A 22,156-nucleotide genomic window follows, 5' to 3' on the forward strand; every position below is an offset into this window, starting at 1 on the left:
TGAATTTTAGGCTTTGAAATATAAAAAGTTAGGCAAATACTGATCTTAGATTAAAAAATAAAAATTGACATTTATTTTAGTTGAATCGTAAGACCCTGACGACTGATAAGTTACGAATATTTATCACCAAAATAAAACACATTTTCCTTCCACAATCATCGGCTGATATGCAAAATTTTCCTGCTTCCTGGCCCATATTGCATCACTCTCGTCAGGTTTCAGAATATGCGGCGGCCCCGCTTGACCCATTTCTACCGGCTCCCACAAACAAAATAACTACTTACAAATCTAACTTCATTTTTCAACCATGTTTGTTATTAATTTCCAGTTATCAAGGATGTGAACTCAAAGACTAAACAAAAGACTTAAAAAGGTAAAAGAAAAACAATACAAAAAAGGAAAAGAACATCATGCTTACACTTTTCCCCCTCTATTATCTAATAAATTTTTGGTTAAAGCTTATAATCTAACAAAAGGATCCCTCAAGGTACACTCTGTCTCTCAAGAGCACCATAAGCAACTGAATTTTTCTTCGTTCTTGTTTGAGGATTGCCCATTAATGGCGGCTTAGCCTTGCAAGGAATAATATTAAACGTCGAGGGGCGCGGGCAATTTCTAGGCCGCGAAAAGAATGATGCACACTCCGCCGCCGATCTCTGGTTAGGGAGATTAGGAATACAATTTCTTGTCACGTCAAGAACTCCACTATTGACCAACCTCTTGCACAAAGCTCCAACTTTAGTGAAATAATTATTTGACAGAGACAAATTCACCAAGCTTCCTACTGTACACAGGACTTCGGGTATCTGTCCGTACAGTAAATTTCCAGCGAAATTTAGCTGCTCTATCTTCCCCAAACACCCCAGCGAGCATGGTAATGGACCAGTCAATAAATTGTTGCTTGCATCAATAACCGTAGCTTCTTTCAGAAACCCTAGTTCATATGGGAGACAGCCGGTCAGTAGATTGTTTAAGAACAAAACTTCCTGTAACGTTGCAGCAGCCATGCCGATGCTCCTTGGTATCGGGCCGGTGAATTTGTTGTTAGCTAAGGTGAGATAACGTGCCGTTGTAGAGCCGAGAGTGTTCGGGAGAGTTTGACCGAAATTATTGTTATTCAGGAAGAGTATTTCTAGTTTTAACAAGAAAAGTTGAGAAGGGAGAGGCCCTGAAAAGAAGTTATATCGAATATCTAAAAACGATAGGCCATTCATCTGAAGAATTTCTTGAGGAAAAGGGCCGGAAAATTTATTGTTACTCACATCTAGCTCGTATAGAAATGGAATTTCTGCGAGTTTTGCTGGTAAAGAGCCAGAAAATTTATTGGAATTGGCATGAAAGAGAGCAAGATCCGGCAGCTGATCGAGGAAGCCGTCGAGTGTGGGGGCTTCGAGGCCGAAGCCGTTGAGGTCGACGGATGCAAGGGCGGTGGCAGATTCATTGTCAGGCGGATGATCACAGTAGAAGCCTGTGTAATTGCACACATCTGATCCAGCCCAAGTGCCGGTGATCCCTAAGGGATCAGATGTGATTGTGTCCTTGAAGGCTTGAATAATAGGGTAAACAAGGCCGAGTCTAATGTCTAAGAAGGATAAGAGATCTGGTATTAATGGCAACGGGGGCAAAAGTTGAGAATATACACAGAGAAAGAAAGGAAGGAGGAAGATGAGAGTTTTAGTCATATCCATCTGAAGATGAATGAATTAGACGGGAAGAGACAACAACAGGGTGAGTATTACAAGATTCTGATCTTTGCATTTAATAGTAGTTATAATTAGTCTGGTTGTTGAAGTCTCTCACTCACGAAAATGGCATATATATATATACAACACACACACACACATTATGGAAAATGGTGGTCGGTCAAAGGCAAGGATGCGAAATTCTACATGTTTTAATTAAATAAAATATATTAATCCAGAGAAAGTTGTTGCTTTGTACATATGAGTCGCATTGAAGATCAATTTACAATTTGTCCCACTTTCACCTTTTGTCATTAAGTTAGCCATTTGGGTCGTAAACTTGAGTTACGACCCAAGTTTACTAAATCTCCTGATTATTTATGTACATTAAAATTATTTTCTGCGTGGTGTTACATAAAATTTTGAGGCCTTCAACTGCTGAATTCGGGTGTTTTGCTTCAAAGTAAAGACAATGCCAACCCCACTACAGCCCTACTTTTTTTTTTCACTTACGTGTAATTTACTTTTGGTAGAATGAATTTGTACATTTTATTCAAATCAAATCATGAGTTCGCAAACTCAACAAACCAAGCATCATTAGGCTAGGGTTCAACTTGTTTGCAATCCTAGACTTTCATAAAATCTAACACCACCATTATTGAAGGTCATTTCTTGGACATAAATAAACTGAAAAAAAAAAAATTGTCCCCCTTAATGTTTTATTGGTTCCAGTTGTCCACAAATATTGCTTGCGAAAAGAATTGTAGATTGTCAAATTAATAATGTTCTCGCTGTCCAAAGTTGAAGCATCTGTTCACATAGCTTTCCCCAAGCAATTTGGAAATCATTACGCCGAAGAGTAGTGGGAAGAGAATAACATCTTTAGAAACTCTAGTTTTAATTTGCTGGCGTAGTGCCTTACATATGAAAGTATAAGAAGAATATTAAGAACTTAATATGAAAGCACTCTTCGATGTCCACTGCTACATTATTTGTTTAGAGACCAAAACTCTGCAGCAGCGATGCAAACTATCTTTCTTTACAATTTTTTCTAAACAGTCAAGTATAAGTATTTATATAGGAAATTGGTAGATTCATGAACCTGGAAGATTTGTAGACGAAATCATTTCATTATGTTATGTGGGTAGAGTCATCCCCTTGTAACTGTATCTCCACGAATACCAGTTTCCAAGTGGTAGGTACTTGATATGCGCCTAACATCTAAGTGGTCTAGTATTTTATCACAAATGTGTAGACAATTTATGTGAAATACGTATAAATAACTCATATAGTCGTATAATGTGCGTTCGTACATATCCTTTCGGGGGTATTTGGTTTGAAGAATATTTTATTACTAAATTGAAGAATTATCTTGAAGATAAATTATCTTGAGGATTACTAGGTATAAATTATTACTATATTTGATAAAATTTGATAAGTTGGATAAATATAAATAATTATTATATTTAGTTAGAGATAATAAAAGAATACTAGTATATTATTTTACCTAAATACGCTTGGGTATAATTATTCTAAAATATTTTTTTATGTTATTTGTTATATTAATTAAAAATGAAAGTATTTTTACCATAAAAAAATTAATAAATAAGGATATAGTTATAATAAAATAAAGATTATTTTAATAATCTTTTAATATTTAAGGTAGAGTTAGTAATCAGATTACCTCTTATAATACCTATTACATCACTATTAATAAAAAAACATTATCAAAATATTTTATTATTTATAAATAAAATAATATAATATAAATAATAAAAAATAAGTTATCAAGATAATTTTTAATACCCTAACCAGACCGCCCCTTCAAGTGGTAGCGCAAGTCAAGTGTTAGTTGAGGCTTTGATAGCCTAACTTGTCTACGTGTCCAGTAAAACAGAAGAAAATAAATTCTTCAGCATTGGTCGTTAGTTAAGTTCTTACTGGCCGGTCTCTATCATTTAGTTAGAAAAAAACTTTTATCGTAGTGTACAAATTGTTTACTTCACTTCTTACTAGTCAGATTTATCACTTTCACGGCTAGAAAACAAAGTTGGCATAGAAATTGTGCCTGTTTTTGGTTTAACCTTCCTCCTCTTCCGTCTATGCATGCTTAATCTAGAAGACTTTTTCTCCCCATCTTCATTTATATGTCATTTGTCAAGGCTCATCAATTCATCTTTTCTGGAAACCAATAAGTACCCACCGTTCTGTTTTTACACATTCTTTTCGGTTACCCCTGAGTAGACAAACTTTTTCTTTACTTTTGTATCAAAAGCAACATTAATTTAACATAATTATTTTGCATTTTAATTTGTGTATTCCACGTCCACTTATTTTACTCAACATATATATTGGTATTCCACATTAATTTGTTTTAGTCAACACATGTAAGCAGTAAGATTTTATCTTGCAACACTAGGACTTATCTCCTCAATGGAGTTGGTAAAATCAGTCTTTGTTATCACTTGTTAAATACTATTGAAATTGCGATTCAATACCACTTTGTTCACACTTATATATTAATACTTAACTTTTTTTTTTTTGATAATGGGATCTTGTCCATATTGGTTAGATGGATAAACTCAGGGTACAATGACTGTATTCATAACAATTGATTAGGTAAATCAAGATTTTATAAATGTGATAAAGACACTAACACAAAATTTCTTTTTAAAAATTATAATATTGTATCAATTTTATTTAACTTACCTCCTAACTAATATAGGACAATACATACACTAATTCTGGTAGTGGATGTCTACTTATAGATCTTAATAGATTTTTTATTTTGCCCACGTTACATATATGATGAATTGTAAACTTAAGAAGAGAGAGTTGTTAAAGTTCACCTCATCTGTTTTTATGTCTTACAAGCAAGTAAATGATAAAGAGAGATTAATGGTAAATTCTTGTAAAGAGAATGAAAACTGTACCCTAATAGTAGGTTCTCCAAATGAATTGACTAAGGATCAACTCTCTGATTTCCAGGTAATGCTTTTGTTTGCTCCTTTTAGAAGGGGAGCTACTGAATATGGAAAACCTGGAAAAAAATGACCAATCAAAGCTGCCGTCAATAATTAGAAAGCAGGCTAAGAGATATCAAGCTCTTGCTGGGAAGATAGATTATCTTTGTAGAAGATCATGGAAGTCTTAATACAACCCAATCCTTACGTCAAAACCTATTCCGATCCAGACTCCCAGACCCCCAACTCCCAAATGTAACCTAAAGGGATATTGTAACATCTTTGATTCAATACTAGGTTCATTGTCAAGATACTATTTACTTTGAACACACAGTTTATCATAATTTTACTTCTAGGTTTATAATTTAAAACTCATTTTAACAATTTAAAGAACTTACAGAATATTTAACCAATCAAATATTTTCATCCTTAAGCAATATGAAATGCATGGACAAAATACAAACAAACCAAACATATCTCTTGTGCTTGGAGGATTTGTTTAAGGGTATCACATACACCCCCCTTACAGGACTCCATGTCTTCACTAAGATTTGTCTCACCATCATTCAAAAAAATATATGAACCCAGTTTGATATCATTTGCTATATATTTGATCCAATAGTCAAGTCCACTATCAAGTTATTGTCTACTTTGGACATATAACCTATCATGATTTTGTTTTTGTGCTTTAAAATCTAAAAACAAAACCTTAATGAGTATGCATCTAAAGTGCACAACATTTTGACAAGAAGTTAAACTATTGAACTATAAATGTTACTGATATTACATCCTCCAATTATTTAACATATATAATAAGATTAAAAAGATAAAAAAAAAATAAATGAAAATATCTTTACTTCTAATTACTGATATATATCTGCAAAAAAAATTATTGTTGAAATTTATAGCGTCCAATTAATCATCATCCCATCCTAGTCCACAAATTAAAGTATGTAGACCTACCAAAAAGGATCACGCATTAGAGGAAATTAGTGCGCCACATCCAATGAATATGCATAGTGATAGCATCTTTAGGAAACCATAGATATTTGTGTTATTGTGCTTCCCGCTTTCCTCGAATTGACTTCTAAATGTGGTGGACACCCATACATAATTGAATCATATTTGTATCATATTAGTTTAAATTTTGAATTTGATAAAAAAATTTTAATCCTAATTTGATTTAAAAAAATTTTGAATTAAGTTGGTACAATTCAACTAAACTCAAAAATTATATGGCCAGTTATATCATATTAAAACATAATATATAATAATACTATTTGTTATAAATATTAAATTAAAAAAATATCCTTAAAAATTATGAAAATTGTAGAATTATAATTTTTTATCTTATAAATGGTAAAGGAAAAAATAAATAAAGGTTAAAAATCTAATATATTTATGAAATTAAAATTCTTTAAAAGTAATAATAAATTACATTTTTTTCAAAGGCTTTTACAATACAATTATATTTATTAAAATAAATTTTATATTTACCATATTAATCATTCATAAGAAATATGATTTATGACTAAATATTACTTGTTAGAATTATATCAACTCTTTTGATTATTTTTATTATCAATAATGCTTGTTTTATTTATTATATTTTTAATTCTAATTATACTGAAAAATATATTGATGGAATTTATTACTAATAATATGAACAATACTATGTATATCTATTTTTTATACATAATTCATGTACATAGTAATGTGTCATCATGTAATTAGGTGATTTTAAAACATGTGTCATCATATAATAAAGAAACATTCAATCACATGATAACACCTCATCTATGTACACAAATTATGTACAAAAAATGGGTATACATAGTTTTATTACTAATAATATTTACTTGTATTATAATTATAAGAATTATTCTTTTAAGAATATTAAGGGAAATGTCTGATAATTAATTTGAATTAGCCAATTTTTAAAGGCCCAAGGACTATTTCCCATCCAAAGTATCCTTTAATCTCAAGTTTTCATCTTTTAACTTTGAAAATCCTATTTACCCATCCATAGAGGATTAAAATTAATGGAACTTTAGCCCCTTAAAATTTTATAGGCCAAGTTTTAAAAAATGACATTTCCTCCTCTAGGGTTTAGTTTTCAAACTTCAACTCCATTTTCAGCACCATTATCGATGATATTTCTCTCCCTCTGACGATCTCTCTCCACTCACCTAAATGCCTTATCAATGTCAAATGAAGCTGGGGAGAAAAAGATGAAGATCCCATCTTTGTCTGAAAAGATAATCATTCTCCCAGAAAAAGATGGCTAAGAAGACGATCATCTTCCCAGATGAAGAGCTTTGTCTTCTCGATGAAGTTCTTCATCTGTCAAGTCTCATTTAACACTGATTGAGCATTCAATTGAGTGGAGAGAGATCATCAAAGGGAAAGAAAGCTTCAAGAGGAAGAGGCCACTGACAATGATGTCAGAGATGACGTTGAAGTTTGAAAACTAAACCTTAGGAGGGAAAATATCATTTTTTAAAACTTGGTTGAAGGACAAACTTTTAGTTTTTAAGGTTTTTTTCTTTTAGGAGAGAGATTAAATTTTATTTTATTTTTAATATTACAGATGAAATGACGATTTCATCTTTGAAACTAACAGACTTAACCCCCTATAAATGAGTGTTTGAGATTTTTATAGTTAAAGAGTGAAAACTTAATATTAGAGGATACTTTGGATGGAAATAAGTCATTTGGCCATTTTTTAAATTAATTTTTTATTATTTTTAACTAATGAACATGACTTTATAATTAACATAATAAAAAGTCATTAGGGATAAATAATGATATGATTAAAGGCGTGAAAGTTTCAAGAGAATTGCTATAATATCATTACACAAAATATATATTTGTCAAGCATGTCTTTTTAATACTTGTCTATTTTAAAAAAAAAAAATTTATGTCACTCTGAGTTAATATAGGTTTGTTTCTTGTCAATCCAAATATAATCCAATTTTAATTTGGATAAACACAACTCAAATTATATTTTGTATTAAAAAAATTCAACTTTAATATGATTTTTTTTGCATTATATCATATCACATTAATGAATCATGTAAAAAATTGTCAACTTTAAATAATTTAAATCATTGTTCCATTGAGTTATAATTTGAAATTTGTAATTTACACTATGGTTATGTACGATCCAGTTTGATATCGTTTGAGAAATTTTTTAAATCAGATTAAAAAAATATGTTCTGATCCTATTTAGATTACAGTTTAAATTATAATTATCAGTATCATACAATATACCATATGTATTATATCCTATAATATGATACGATATAAATGAAAAATGATATGTATAATAAGGTGTATCAAATTAATATGATATAATAAACATATCATATGATATGATATATATTATCTATACAAATTGATACACTTTTCTAAAAAATGATAATGCATTAAGGGTGTATATGAAAAATTTTTAAAATGTTAAGGGTGTAATATTTTTCAAAATGATAACGACTTAATTACAATATTTTATTAGTAATTTATTATTTTAATTTTTAAAAGATATATCATACAATATAATACATGATATAATAAATTAAACTTTCAATATACGATAAGATAAATGTTTTAAAATTATATTATATTATATATATATAATTTAATAAAAGTAATTGAATTATAATTTTCTAAAACATAATATACACATGTAAAATAAATATAACATACACAATACATATGTATATAAAATGATAAAATAAATATGAAAAAAATAAGTTATACACTAAATTACTTATTAAAAAATTTTGTTTAGTTATATATATTTTAAATACAGTTTGATTTGATTTAAAAATTGATCAAACTATAATCTGAACTGAAAAAAGGTTTAAAAAATTTTAATCAAAATTAAATTAAATCATAATTTTTAAATAATTTAATTCAATTTTATAATTTAAACTGGAGTATATATCCTTAATTTATACTTCTTGTTTTTTTAATAACCCAACTCCAAATTAATAATACACATGCATCATTCAGACGCTCAGTCCGAGGCCCGATCTCACAAAGAACCTGATCCAAATTCAATTCGGATCCTACAATCGGAGACAAAACCTAAGTTGGTCCCGTCTCCAAGGCCCCGGACCCATTCGGTCTCGATTCCCATTTGCCCAGGACTATGTCTAAGTACAGATTTATAGGAATCCAATGGAAATTCCACCGACACATAAGGTTTGAAACTATGCATACTGGATATATATATATATTTATATTCTTGGGGCTGAGTCTTCTCCGGACTCCAGCTAATGTGAGTTTGTCCATATGTAAAGACTTTGCCATCTCAATTGACAAAACCCGTACATGATTTTTCTAAGCATCATCGGTGCCTTTGTACTTTTTGTAGGACCCCAAGTTCTGTTTCTAGTCATGCTTTATTAAAGCTGAAAAGATTGGCCCATGTTCTTTCTCCATGACTTGGGTTAATTTGTTTTGGGGTGTCTCTCCCCATCTCCACGCTTCATACGAATCACCACAAGTTATTTCACGGTTCTTTATTTCTTTTTCTAGCTTTCCCTGTTTTTTAGTTTATGTTTGATCCAAATGAAAGAACGGATTTTGGTGAAGAATGCCTTAAAATTTAATGACTTTTTAAAATACATTTGTTTTGCCGCTTAATGTCAATCTTTCTAGATTATCCTAATAAATATTCAAATCATTGTTACAATCATCTATTTTGACAATCACAGTGTTATCCAGGGTACCTTCAATAATGTTTTTCATGAACACACTGACGTATATTAAAATTGACTGCTACTTGTTTGTCATTATCTGATCAGAGACACTTTATTTCATTCCGTCCTTTCTCTAAATCAAATAGCAAATGTTTTCACCAAGACTCATCCTTCTGGATGATTTTATGACTTCATTACAAACTTAATTTAGTAAATATTTTGTCTAAATGAGTTTGCAAGGGAATATTAAACTATATTCTAAATATAGAGTATTCTATATTAAAATATATTCTAAATATGCAGTATCATGTTATAAATTATTGTGTATCAATCATCTCGACTTGTTTTTCTTGATATGTTTCCTTATTTATATAAGAAGATTTAAACCAAGTATAAATTTATGTATACAATTAAGTCATCGTTTATAATTAGTAATTAACTTGACAAATCATAAAAGGAAACAGGGGAAAAATGAAATCACAACAAGTTGATTTATTCGATTAAAAATTAGCTAGTTACATTGATTCTACATAATATATGATCGGGGAAACAGATATGTATACGCACAAATAACGAAGCCTAACCATGAACGTCTTGGATTGGACAAGTCCATCTTCAGGGGTCCGGTGGCTTAACAATTACAGGCGGGGCGGCACAAGAGCTGCATAAGTGCGAGATGGTGGAGCAGGTGCGAGTTCTGCTGTTGATTTTTGATAAAACGTCTCAGTATCAGTGTGACTGGAATAACCATTCTTCATACAAGGAACAATATTCAGTGACTTCTCGTTTGGACAACTCATTCGCGTGGAGAAGAATTTACGGCATTCTTCAGGTGATCTCTGAAATGGAAGATCCAAAATGCAGTTCATCCGAATATCAAGTTTGTTTTTCATCAACAACTTCCTGCATTCACGTCCAATCTGTGTAAAATAGTTATATGACAGAGTTAAGTTGTCGAGCTTCGGCAGCTTGCAGACCATCTCGGGCACAGGCCCGTAAAATTGGTTATAAGAGAAGTTGAGGTTCTGCATACTAGCCAAGCATCCGAACGAGCGCGGAATGGGGCCGGTCAACATATTTTTACTCACGTCGAATACGGTGGCATTTCTAAGGAAGCCGATTTCATAAGGCAAGCAACCTGAGAACTTGTTGTTCAGGAAAAGCACTTCTAGCAGGTATTTTGCGCTGCCAATGCTGCTTGGAATGGGGCCGGTGAACTCGTTGTTGGCAAAAGTGAGATAAAGGGCTCGTGTGGAGCCAAGATTGGAAGGAAGATTTCCTGTGAAGTAGTTGTTATTGATGAAGAGGACATCAAGATCCAGGTTGAATATTTCAGGTGGAACATTTCCACTCAATGAGTTGAACCTGAGGTCCAAGAAGGTTAATTTTTTGCAATTAAGAACTTCCATTGGAAACTCGCCGGATAACTTGTTGTTGCTGACATCTAGCTCGTACAAGTACTTGATCTTGGATGTTAATTTTGGGATTGAAAGGGCGAAATTGTTGGAATTTACGTGGAAGATTGCCAAATCATTCAACTGCTCAAGAAATCCAGAGAAGTTAAGCGACGGACCGCTAAAATTATAGCCATTGAAGTCTACTCCCGCAACTGCCTTCAGTTTTACGTCAGGACGAGTATCACATGCAAAACCTTTGTATTTGCAAACATCTTTACCTTTCCACGAATCTGTAATACCTTGTGGATCAGATAAAATGCTAGTCCTGAATCTTTGAATTACTTTGCGAGCTTGTATGAGTAGCTTATTCTGGGGTGGACGAGGAGGAGGACGAGGACGAGGAGGAGGTGGTGGTGGAGGAGGAGGAGGAGGGGGAGGAGGTGATGGTGGTGGTGGAGGAGAAGGAGGTGGTGGAGGAGAAGGAGGGGGAGGAGGTGATGGTGGTGGTGGAGGAGAAGGAGGGGGAGGAGGTGATGGTGGTGGTGGAGGAGAAGGAGGGGGAGGAGGTGATGGTGGTGGTGGAGGAGAAGGAGGAGGAGGAGGTGATGGTGGTGGTGGGGGACAAGGAGGGGGTGGAGGAGGAGGACAAATTGGCTCAGGAGGAGGAGGAGGAGGACAAACCGGCTCAGGAGGAGGAGGAGGAGGACACTCTTCATATTCCGGAGGGGGAGCAGGACCTACAACACCGCCACCGATTATGATCTCCAAATCTCCTCTTCTTGATTGGGGACCACCTGTTACGTTATGATGCAAACATGAATGAACAATGAGAAGGAATAGCATAAAAGAAGAACAAAGATAAGAAATGGAGGCCATAATGTTCCTCTACAGGATTTCAGAGAGTAGAAGATATCCAATATATAAACGAACAGTGAAGAGTAGAAGACCAAGAGTGGAGGGCAGTCAAAGACTCACGAGCAAAACAGACGACGTCTACTTCAAATTTACTAGGGTAAGCGGACGTTGCTCTGTCATTTTCACAACAAAGAGACAATCAATTTGCAGAGCTTCCTCTAACTTTTTGGTAGGTTTCAAAATTTGTGGCCGTCTTCAACTGCTGTACGGCCATAAACTCTCTGGTTTTAATCCAATTTACAATATGAGAAGTGCAATAATACGGTACTACTGCCAACCGGGTCGATCGAGCACGAGATAAAAAGGAGGAAACGAAAACAATGGGATTTTACCAACCCAATGAGAGACTTTTAGATTTGAATTAGAGGATTAAATGATCAAAAACTTTATCTGAAAGTTCGAGGTAATTATTTAATGTCCTAAGAATATATATATATATACCTTTGTTGTTAATTAGTTTCAGTTTTAATCCACAAACTGCTTTTCTAATACAAGGTTAAGGAGACACAAAAAAACCGAAAAACCGAATCGAAGCAAGGACTTCATTGTTTACTCTTGTAGAAAATATTTTGGATTGAATTCAAATACCTCTCTTAACTTATCTAATACAATAATTATAAAATCAGTTATTAAATTTGATGTTTTATTTAGTATGATCGATTTAACTTTAAAGAGATGATTTGACTCAAATAACATTTTTTTGCTATTAAAAAAAATTGGATTTATGCCATCAGTAGATTTATGTGTATAAACAATAGTTTAAAATTTGAATATAAATGATGATATATCATTACATGACAGGATATTATTTTATCTTTAATTTAAAATTATTTAATTATATAATAATATATAATTGTTTGTACTTATTATTTATACACATTAATTTATTATTTACCATGTTCTGTGAACTTTTTATCCAATACAAATAACTTAATAAATTTAGGGTTTAACCCAAAAATATAAGAGTCAAGATGTCTTTATTTATTTAGGTGGAAATTTAGATAGGGAAAGGATCCTGACACGGAAATGGGTTATAGTTACTATTTGGGTGTTAAATCAGCCAAATCAATCCAAATATTTAATTTAATAGCTTTACAAATTTGATTGATTTATACTTATAGAAAATTCAAAGAAAAGATATCTTTCATTAAGGAAGGTCTAACTCGTGGTCCTACAAAAAGATATAATTATTTGTGCTCTTTAATTGCCTGAAATTAATTTAGGCCAAAAGACTATTTCTCATCCAAAGTATATTGTTATATCAAGTTTTTATCTGTTAATTTTAAAAATTTCATTTACCCACTTATAAACTATTAAAATTAATGGTTTAAAAGATAGAATTGTTATTTATTCGACGAAGCTCTTTAATTTTTCAAGTTAGATTTCAATTGTTTGATATTTCAAAAGAGGAAAGAGAGACCGTCGAAGCATATTGATGTCTTTGGAGAGCTTCGTCATTGGTGATGATGTTAAATTTGATACTAGAGATTGAAAACTAAACCTTAGAGGAAATGCTATTTTTTAAAATTTGATTTAGAGGAAAATAGTTAATTTTTAGGGATTAAGAGAAAAAAAAAATCTTAAAAAATTAGAATTTTATTAATTTTAACAATTTAAAAATAGGTAAATAAGATTTTTAAAATTAATAATGATAACTTTGAAATAATAATATACTTGAGTAGGTGGGAATAAGTCCTTAGGCCATTAATTTATAATTATGCTGTGAAGACCCCTAAGGCCAGGGCGGCCACCTTGAACAACGTTGATTAGTTTGCATGCTGAATATGATCAACAAAAACGACAAGATGAAAATTTTCTGCAAGAAAGACAGCTGAGATCCATGATTTGAACTCGTGGTGTGTCTGTTCGATAAAAATATTACTTAGGGGACCGGCAGCAGCTCCCCTTGACGCAGCGGAAAAAGTAAGGCTTATCTCAACCTACAGGAAAATTTATAAGCCATACAAAATTTTCTCTTATAAGAATCCCTGCAATTGGATTCTTTTTAAGAAACCCCATTTGAAAATGGTTAAACCAATCATAAGGAATTATTTAAAGGGTATATTATTATATAATTAATAATTAAAAATTAAAAATAATATAATATTTAATTATATAATAATATATTATTATTTATATATAAAATTATTTATTATTATTATTTTTCAAATGAAAGGACTGAACAATCAATGTACTGCCAAGCTGACCTCACATGCAAACCAACTGCATGTCAATGATGCAGCGTGCCTTGGATTTTTCAAAGCTCCGACAATATTTTGTATGTGGTTAATTTTTCACCCATATAATTTACATATGAGACAAGAAGGCCAAGAATGAGACCAAACTAAAGTGAATGAAAGCTTGTGAAATAGACAATTAGTTCACAAGTTAATAAAATTAATAAAATATTAATATTTTTATAAAAAAGATTTAAATTTAATTTTTTATTATATTTATAAAACTCTTATGTATTTAATATAATAGTTGTGAGTTCAAATATTATGTCATAGAATATCTATCTAATCAATATAGATAGAGTTCCTTGGTTTTCCAAAAAATAAATAAATAAAAATTTGATATATAAAAATTTTGTAAAGAGATGGACCTATATATATAAAAAAAATGATATATTACTATATGATTATATATTCTTTTATTTTTAATTTAAAATTACTTAATTAAATGGTAACATTTTATCATTTGTGTTCATTATTTGTATATATGGTTTTATTGAAAAATATATATATGAGAAAGTTACTCCAACACTATACTAGTCTTTGGAGATAAATGATTGATCAAGTGATTTGGAGATGACTTTAGAGATTCAAACTGGAATTTGAAAGTGAATTCTAGGTTAAAAAAAAAAAAATTGATGTTAGTACCTTGTCTTCACAATTATTAGTTGTGATATTTTCTCGTATGAAAGTTGATCGATAATGATTTTTGCAAATGTGGGTTTAGGTTGTTTTCAAGTTAATGTCAATTTAGACTTTAGTACACTCGTCGTTTAAGAGAAGGTATCTTTTACAAAGGTCAGAAAAACATTTTAAAAGAGAACTAATCAGAAGTTTTCAAATAACTTATATTATTGAATAATATTATAAATAATTGAGATAAGCAATGACATTGATGGAGGAGGGTGTTGATTGTCCTTATAAATCAACTGTCCCCACCAAATGCAATAAAATTACATCCATATGTGTCATTTTGCTAGGGTTGCCCCATCTTGTAGGGTTTTTGTAACTTTCTTTCTAGGAAACTTTCACATATTCATATCTTCTTTCATGAACACCTTTCAAATGCATGGTTCAATAAGCTTTACTAGTTAATATTCAATTTTGAAATATTATTAATAAAATTTAAACTCTTATTCTTATATTTAAAATATTTTTTTTACCCATTTAAAATACCCTTACAAAGGGTTTCAAATATTGAGATAAACATGTAAGTGTTGGAACGCTCGATTTCATAAATTGTCACAATCAATAAAAATTTAACTATTATAGATAGGTTTAGAAAGATAATGTGCTTGTGGTACATAACATTTGCGATAGTTTCTTCAATTGGTGATCCTGAGGTGGATTTAAAAGCGGCAATCAATTTTAAACCCATGCATAGATTAATGATTGACTCCAAGTTTCTGTCACAAAATAAAGTCAAGAAGTAGATAGAATTTCGCTATTTGAAAGCAATTAAAAAGGGCAAATATTGATATTGACAAATAAAATGGGGTGGTGATTGTCGGCAGCGTAAATTTGTATTAGTGAAATTGTGTTTAATTGTGACAAAAGAGGTCTTAATTAAGTCAATTTGTGGGGAATGATCGAATGGAAAAACGGAGACTATCAAACAAACATGAATCGTGCCGTCTGCCTGGCATACACTATTTTATAGCTTTATTCTTTAAATTTTTAATTCTTCTCTTTTAGTTTTCCAAGAGCAATGAGTTGTATTGTCTGGAGTGGGGCTCAATGGAGGAGGAGGAGGGCCGAACTAAGTAAATTAATTCCCTTCCCATCTTCATAGAATCTCGTTAACACAAAAAATTATCTTTTTCTTTCCTTTCTCATCAAAATAATAATAAAATATTTATTAAATTTAAGGATACATTTAAAGGGTCATTTAATTAATAATTAAAAAAATTATCTTAATAATTTATTTTTTATTATTTATGGTATTTTGTTTAATTTTTTAATAATAAAATATTATGATATTCTTATATTATTAATGATGATGTGATAAGTAATATAAATAATAATTAATTATTATCTCTATCTCAGGTGTTAAAATATTTTTAATATAATTTTGATTTTATTATAATTTTATTTTTATTTATTAATTTTGTAGGATTAAAATACCCCCACTTTTAATTAATATAAAATATATTTTAAAATAATCATACTCAAAGACATTTAAGTAAAATAATATCTTAATATTTTTTTATCACCTCTAATCAAATACAATAATTATTTATATATATCTATTTTTATCAAATTTTATCAAACATAGTAATAATTTATAGTCAGTAATTCTCAAGTTAATTTATTTTTAAGGTACTTTTTCAATTTTGGTAATAAAACATTTTTCAAATAGATATCTTTGAAAAATGTTATTTGGAGGGCATTTGGTTTAAGTATGAAAAGATTTATTAATCTATCTTTTATTACTTACATTATATTATTTGGCTTGTCATAGTAATAATTGATTTTAGTAATATTCTATTACTAATAGTGATGTAACAGATAATATATGTGGTAATCTGATTACCACATTCACTTTATATATTAAAAAATTATTGAGGTAATCTTAATTTTGTTACAATTATATCTTTACTTGTTAAATTTTTAGAATAACAATATTTTCATTTTCAATTAATATAAAAAATAACATAAATAATATTTTAGAATAATTATATCCAATGACATTTAAGTAAAATAATATTTTAGTATTATTTTATTATCTCTAATTAAACATAGTAATTATTTATATAATAATAATTTATATATAGTAATTTTCTAGATATTTTCTTTTTATGGTAATATTTCATTTTTCGCAATAAAAAATTATTCAAATCAAATGTACCCTAAAGATAATTCAGTATTTAAGAGTTTAGAAAATATGTAAGAGAGAAGATGCATTTAGGAGGGCACAGGCTGAGGAGGGAACGAGTTAAAGATATATCTATCCTCATTCCTATACCATCCTTAATTATAAAAATTTTAATTGTCCTCATCCTCCATTCAACCGGGGAAATATCCTCTTTGCTCTAGAAGGAGCAAGTTGGAGACTTGGTTTGGAGGATCGAATTTTCATCCTTAGGGTTAAACTCAGTGCTCCACTTAGGATAATCACTAAAATCTATAAAGTTCATATTTATTGTGATTTAAAGACTATAACCATTAGTGAATATTTATTATAGTCGATGAGTTTCTAGACATATTTTTTAGGAGTCAATTTTTTAGCACATGAGTAGGCCACAATGAATGTAAAAAGGTCCCACATAAAAAACTAAGCAATTAACAGAGTAAAGAGAGAAAATTAATTATCCAAACACATTTACCCAACTATCCTAAAAAATTGAAAGGTTGCATGTCCACCACATCATTTTCCTTTGAAGAGGAATGATGTTGTGCTTTGTCTTGCTTGCCCAGATAAGCAAATTAAATAATTTTTCAAGCCACAAAAAAATCTCAAAGTTGTGTAACTCATCCTCTTGTGAACTGGCGTAGACAATCCTCTAATTGACCAACGGAAGCAAGCTCTGAAGACGTAAGAAATTAAAGCAAGTTGTTCTGCTTTTATAGCCAAATTAAGGCAAAATGAGAAGGATCATGATCATTCTAGCTAACCTTGAGACATGTGTTTATTACACATTTAATGAAGAAATAGAACAACACGACTAATGCATGGTACGAAATGTACAAGAAAATAAATATGTCATTTGAAAAATCCTTATCACAAAGATCATGTAATCTCCACATGATACCCATTCAAGCCTATAGCCAATGAAGGTTTTGAAGCCCTCTTCACACTCTGAAACCTTGGCAGTAATTGTTATACAGTGGATTACCACCTGCAGAATATCTTCTTAAGCAGCCAAGCCCAACTACAGAACTTTAGCCAACACCTTGACTTGGGGACAAAAATAATCTATTTATTAACATTTCTTTTGTTTCATCCATCTATCCATGATAGAAAGCAAAACTTTATAACTTATCAGTGCCCAATTGTTATTTTATCCTCTGGATGAAATGGATTAGAAAATTATTATGTAAATTTGAATTCTTTAAATGTAACTGATCTATAAATATAAAAGATTATTCATGGAAGAGACACAATAATGAATAGAAAATGAGGAGGGAATAACATAGAAATCATAAATTTGATACTCAGGATTAGATAAGTCTGATCTTATCCAAAAAGATTCTTATAAAATATAACAACTCTTTTCAGAACTCTTGTTTAAAATCAAGTTCTTCTTATCATGACACTTTTTTTGTTTTGTTTTTATTTTGCTAGAATATTCTTTTAAAATAATTAATATCATAATCGTATATGTAGACTCTTGAAGACTTTGAAATACGAATACGAGTTGTTGACGATCTCACCAACATCTACAAATAAGAAAACTAACCCTCTATGAGACATATTTCCATCCAATTGTGCACTAGCCGTTGCAGTAAATCTGCTGCATATAACTAACAGCAATATTTGTTGTTTATTGAAAGTTGCATACAAATTTCCTTCCTTGATATTTGCCTTTGCCTTGATATTTACCTTTCGATAGCCAATCCCTTGGTTCAGCGAAATCAAATCAGTCCCATACGCTGAAAATGCTGGTTTATTTGTTTTTCATTGTCTTGAGCTGAAAAATGTTGATTTAGACATTCTAGATGAAAGTGATCTGAGAATTTTTGTATCTTTTATTTTCTTAATTTATTACATTCTTTTATTTAAAGAAAAGAAAGACAAAGTAAATTAATAAAAAATCATGGGTTAATAAAATTAGTAAAGTATTAGAATTTTTTATATAAAAAATCTGAATTGAGGTCTCTGTTACGCTGTAAAATCTGAAAAATTACTCTTCTAAAATGAATGAATCAGACCTTGCCTACCAAGCAAGACAAGAAGATTACTATGTGAAAGGACCTGTAACAACTTCCTCAAGGAGAAAATAAATTATAAATTTATTATATGACTTTTGAAACCAAGCATTTACAACTTCTCGAAAGTAGCCGATGGTCAAAGGAAGAATTCAATGTGATAGGTGTTAAACCAAGTATTTTTTCCTAATGCACCTGCGAAGAAACTTCAAAGGCAGGCCAAGAGATAATACAAGTGACAAATTGAATTATAGAGATTAAATTTGGATAGAAGACAGATTTTTGACTGATTTTCTTGAAATCCCTTCTATATAAGTTCGAAATCAGTAACAGAATAAGCAAGCCAAAACCTTCTATTCAGTTTTTGAATAATTTTCCAGCCCAGCTACATGGATTCACAGTTACGTCAGCTTCATATATTATTCTTTCCATATTTGGCTCAAGGCCCCACATGATTCCAACGCTAGACATGGCCAGGTTATTTGCCAGACATAGAGTGAAGGCAACCATTGTCACTACACCTTTAAATGCCTCTTTCTTCTCAGAAAAAGTCGAAAGAGAAAGGCAAAAAGGAGTTGACATCAGTATTCGCACCATCGAATTTCCTGCAGTAGAGGCAGGGCTGCCAGAAGTATGTGAAAATACTACTTTGATCAAATCCTTTGAAATGGAAATGAATTTCTTTAAGGCCACAAGCCTTCTTCAACAACCATTTGAAAAGCTGCTTGAAGAATGTCATCCCAATTGTGTTGTGGTAGACTTGCTGTATACATGGGCTCCAGAGGCTGCAGCAAAATTTGGGATTCCAAGGCTGAGTTTCCATGGAACTCGGTTTTTTCCTCTCTGTGTGTACTACAGCTTAAGGGAGCATCAGCCTTACAAAGCCATAAATTCTGACTTTGAACCCTTCACGGTACCAGGTCTTCCAGACCCAATACAGTTGACGAGACTGCAACTTATAAAGGATGAATTGGAAGAAGATACAAAGAATAAGCTGGCAAAACAAGCTATAAAGGAGGAGACTACAAGCTACGGGTTCTGATGAACAGTTTTTATGAGCTGGAACCAGCTTCCTCAGATCACTACAGGAAAGTTATGGGAAGGAAGGCATGGCATATTGGCCCAGTGTCACTTTGCAACAAAGACATCAATAACAAAGCGCAACGAGGAGAAACACCCTCCATTAGTGAAGATGAGTGTTTGAGATGGCTGGACTCAAAAGAACCCAACTCAGTTCTCTATGTTTGCTTTGGAAGCCTGGCAAGATTTGCAGACAATCAGCTTCTTGAGATGGCTATGGGGATTGAAGATTCTGGGAGGAACTTCGTTTGGGTTGTGAGAGAGGTAGCACAAAAGAGTAATGAAGAAAAGAATGAATGGTGTGTTGAAGAATTTGAGAAGAGAATGGAGGGAAAAGGTTTAATAATAAGGGGTTGGGCGCCACAGATGGTGATTCTTGATCATGAAGCCATTGGAGGGTTTATGAGTCACTGTGGATGGAACTCGACTCTGGAGAGTGTCTCTGCTGGGGTGCCAATGGTCACATGGCCTCTCTCAGCAGAGCAGTTTTACAATGAAAAGCTGATTACAGATGTTCTGAAAATCGGAGTTGCCGTTGGAACACAGGAATGGTCAAGAGGGTTCGAAGCTAAAAGGACAATTGTGAAGAGTGAGGATATAAAGAAGGCAGTGACTCAAGCAATGGTTGGTAAAGAAGCTGAAGAAATGAGAAACCGAGCCAAGGCACTGAAAGAGATGGCAAAGAGAGGTACTGAAGAAGGAGGATCATCAAACTCTGATCTAAAAGCTTTGTTAGAAGAATTAAAGTTAAATTGTCCGTAGAATGAGACAAGCACTTTGAAAATTACTCACTAAATTGTGTGATATTTGTGAGTGTGTTAAATAAAGTAGATGCAAAGTCATTTATACATGGCTACATTAATACACAAATTTACCTGAATAAGACTTGAATTGACTTTATAAGTTATACTTCATACTGGAGACTGTTCTCGGAAATATATATTTCAGTTGAAGAATGGATCTTCTTAAGTTCTGTTCATATCCTTTATCTCCAATATGAAGAATAGCATAAAAAATACAAATCAAAGCTGGTTCTTCACAACAAGTCAGAGAAATTTTGGACTGGGTCAGATATGGGTTTATATATCTTCTTGTAAATTATTTAGAAGCCGACATAAGAATGCTAACTTTGACCCTGACTCATTTCAGAGCCACAAAAACTATATAACTATAAACTCATCCAAAGAAAGGTTGGCTATGGTAGTCAGATGATCTATAAAATCCGAAATAGTCAAAGAACAGTATAACACAAATTTAACAGTCGACATCCATTTGAAAATCAGAAGACACAATTCCGACAACATTCTAACACAAACGCAACAACAAAGCAAAGCAGTCACAACACCCAACACAACAAAACAATCACAAATTGGACAGCCAATTATTATCTCTATCATACAACCGGTATATGTCATAGAGATAATAATTGGCTATAAAATTTCGCCCCGCAATTATAAGGAGATCAATTTGGAGGTCGCTGTGTGGTGTGATTGAATGCAGAGCCCCACCAAAAATTCTTTCAATTCAGCATAGATGACCAACTAAAAACTAAGTAAATCAATGGCCTTAATTACTAGCATGGGACCTGCTTCAAAAGAAGAAGAGGAGGAGGAGGAGATCTTATAGTTTGCGATGCGTTGATTGCAATGAAAATGAAGGCAATATCATGTGAATGTTTTATGGGGGACAACTTCAATTTTAGTTATTATGATGGAAGCAGAAACAACTACAACAATAAGAAACAAAGTCGTCAAACAGGGGCGACGATTGGTCACACTTAAATGATCATGCATATGGCGACGGGATGCGCTATCAAGCAGAAGGGACAACAAAGACAAGGGCGACTGGCAGCCAATACCTCTATAGCTATTTCTTCTCTCAACATCGCACGGCACGACAAGGAAAAATCCCCAATTGTCGACGACTAAGACAGGAGAGATAAGAAAGGAAATAAGAGGTGGCAGCGGTGGCGAAGGTGAGAGGTCCCAACATACGAGAGAGGAAAGGAGAGGTGGCTACTGTTGGTTTTCACTGTTGATGGGCCAGGTGGTGTCCAGTACCATAGAGAGGACATTCGGAATGTGAGGGAGACTTTGGAGGTTGTGGGTGGTGGAGGCAACCGATGTGCTTTGATTATTGGTTTTTTTATAACCTTTGGTAAAAAGGGCGTTAGACTAAACCTTGGTGGTAACATGTAATTCACTTATCTAAAATCTTCAATTATCAATGAAAATAAGACTGAAAGAAAGGAGAAAGACTACCAGAGAGTATCATCAATTGCTGAAGGGGGAAAAGTTTATTTGAAAAATT

General features: G+C 31.9%; 2 protein-coding genes and 1 pseudogene across 2 annotated transcripts; 1 reads left to right on the forward strand and 2 right to left on the reverse strand.

Moving 5' to 3' along the window:
- Nucleotides 1-28: 28 nt before the first annotated feature.
- LOC123213570 (uncharacterized protein At4g06744-like) lies at nucleotides 29-1,833 on the reverse strand. The gene has a single exon (XM_044633035.1). It carries the CDS (start codon nucleotides 1,686-1,688, stop codon nucleotides 483-485), a length of 1,206 nt encoding a protein of 401 aa, XP_044488970.1. The 5' UTR covers nucleotides 1,689-1,833; the 3' UTR covers nucleotides 29-482.
- Nucleotides 1,834-9,823: 7,990 nt separating this feature from the next.
- LOC123213101 (uncharacterized protein At4g06744-like) lies at nucleotides 9,824-11,741 on the reverse strand. The gene is made up of 2 exons (XM_044632459.1): nucleotides 11,444-11,741; nucleotides 9,824-11,299 (listed from the first exon to the last, which is right to left on the reverse strand). Exons 1-2 carry the CDS (start codon nucleotides 11,622-11,624, stop codon nucleotides 9,990-9,992), a joined length of 1,491 nt encoding a protein of 496 aa, XP_044488394.1. The 5' UTR covers nucleotides 11,625-11,741; the 3' UTR covers nucleotides 9,824-9,989.
- Nucleotides 11,742-19,155: 7,414 nt separating this feature from the next.
- On the forward strand, nucleotides 19,156-20,760 carry LOC123214890 (annotated as a pseudogene).
- The last annotated feature ends 1,396 nt before the right edge of the window (nucleotides 20,761-22,156 follow it).

This window comes from Mangifera indica, chromosome 4, assembly GCF_011075055.1.
Source record: "Mangifera indica cultivar Alphonso chromosome 4, CATAS_Mindica_2.1, whole genome shotgun sequence".
NCBI classification, from domain to species: Eukaryota; Viridiplantae; Streptophyta; class Magnoliopsida; order Sapindales; family Anacardiaceae; genus Mangifera; species Mangifera indica.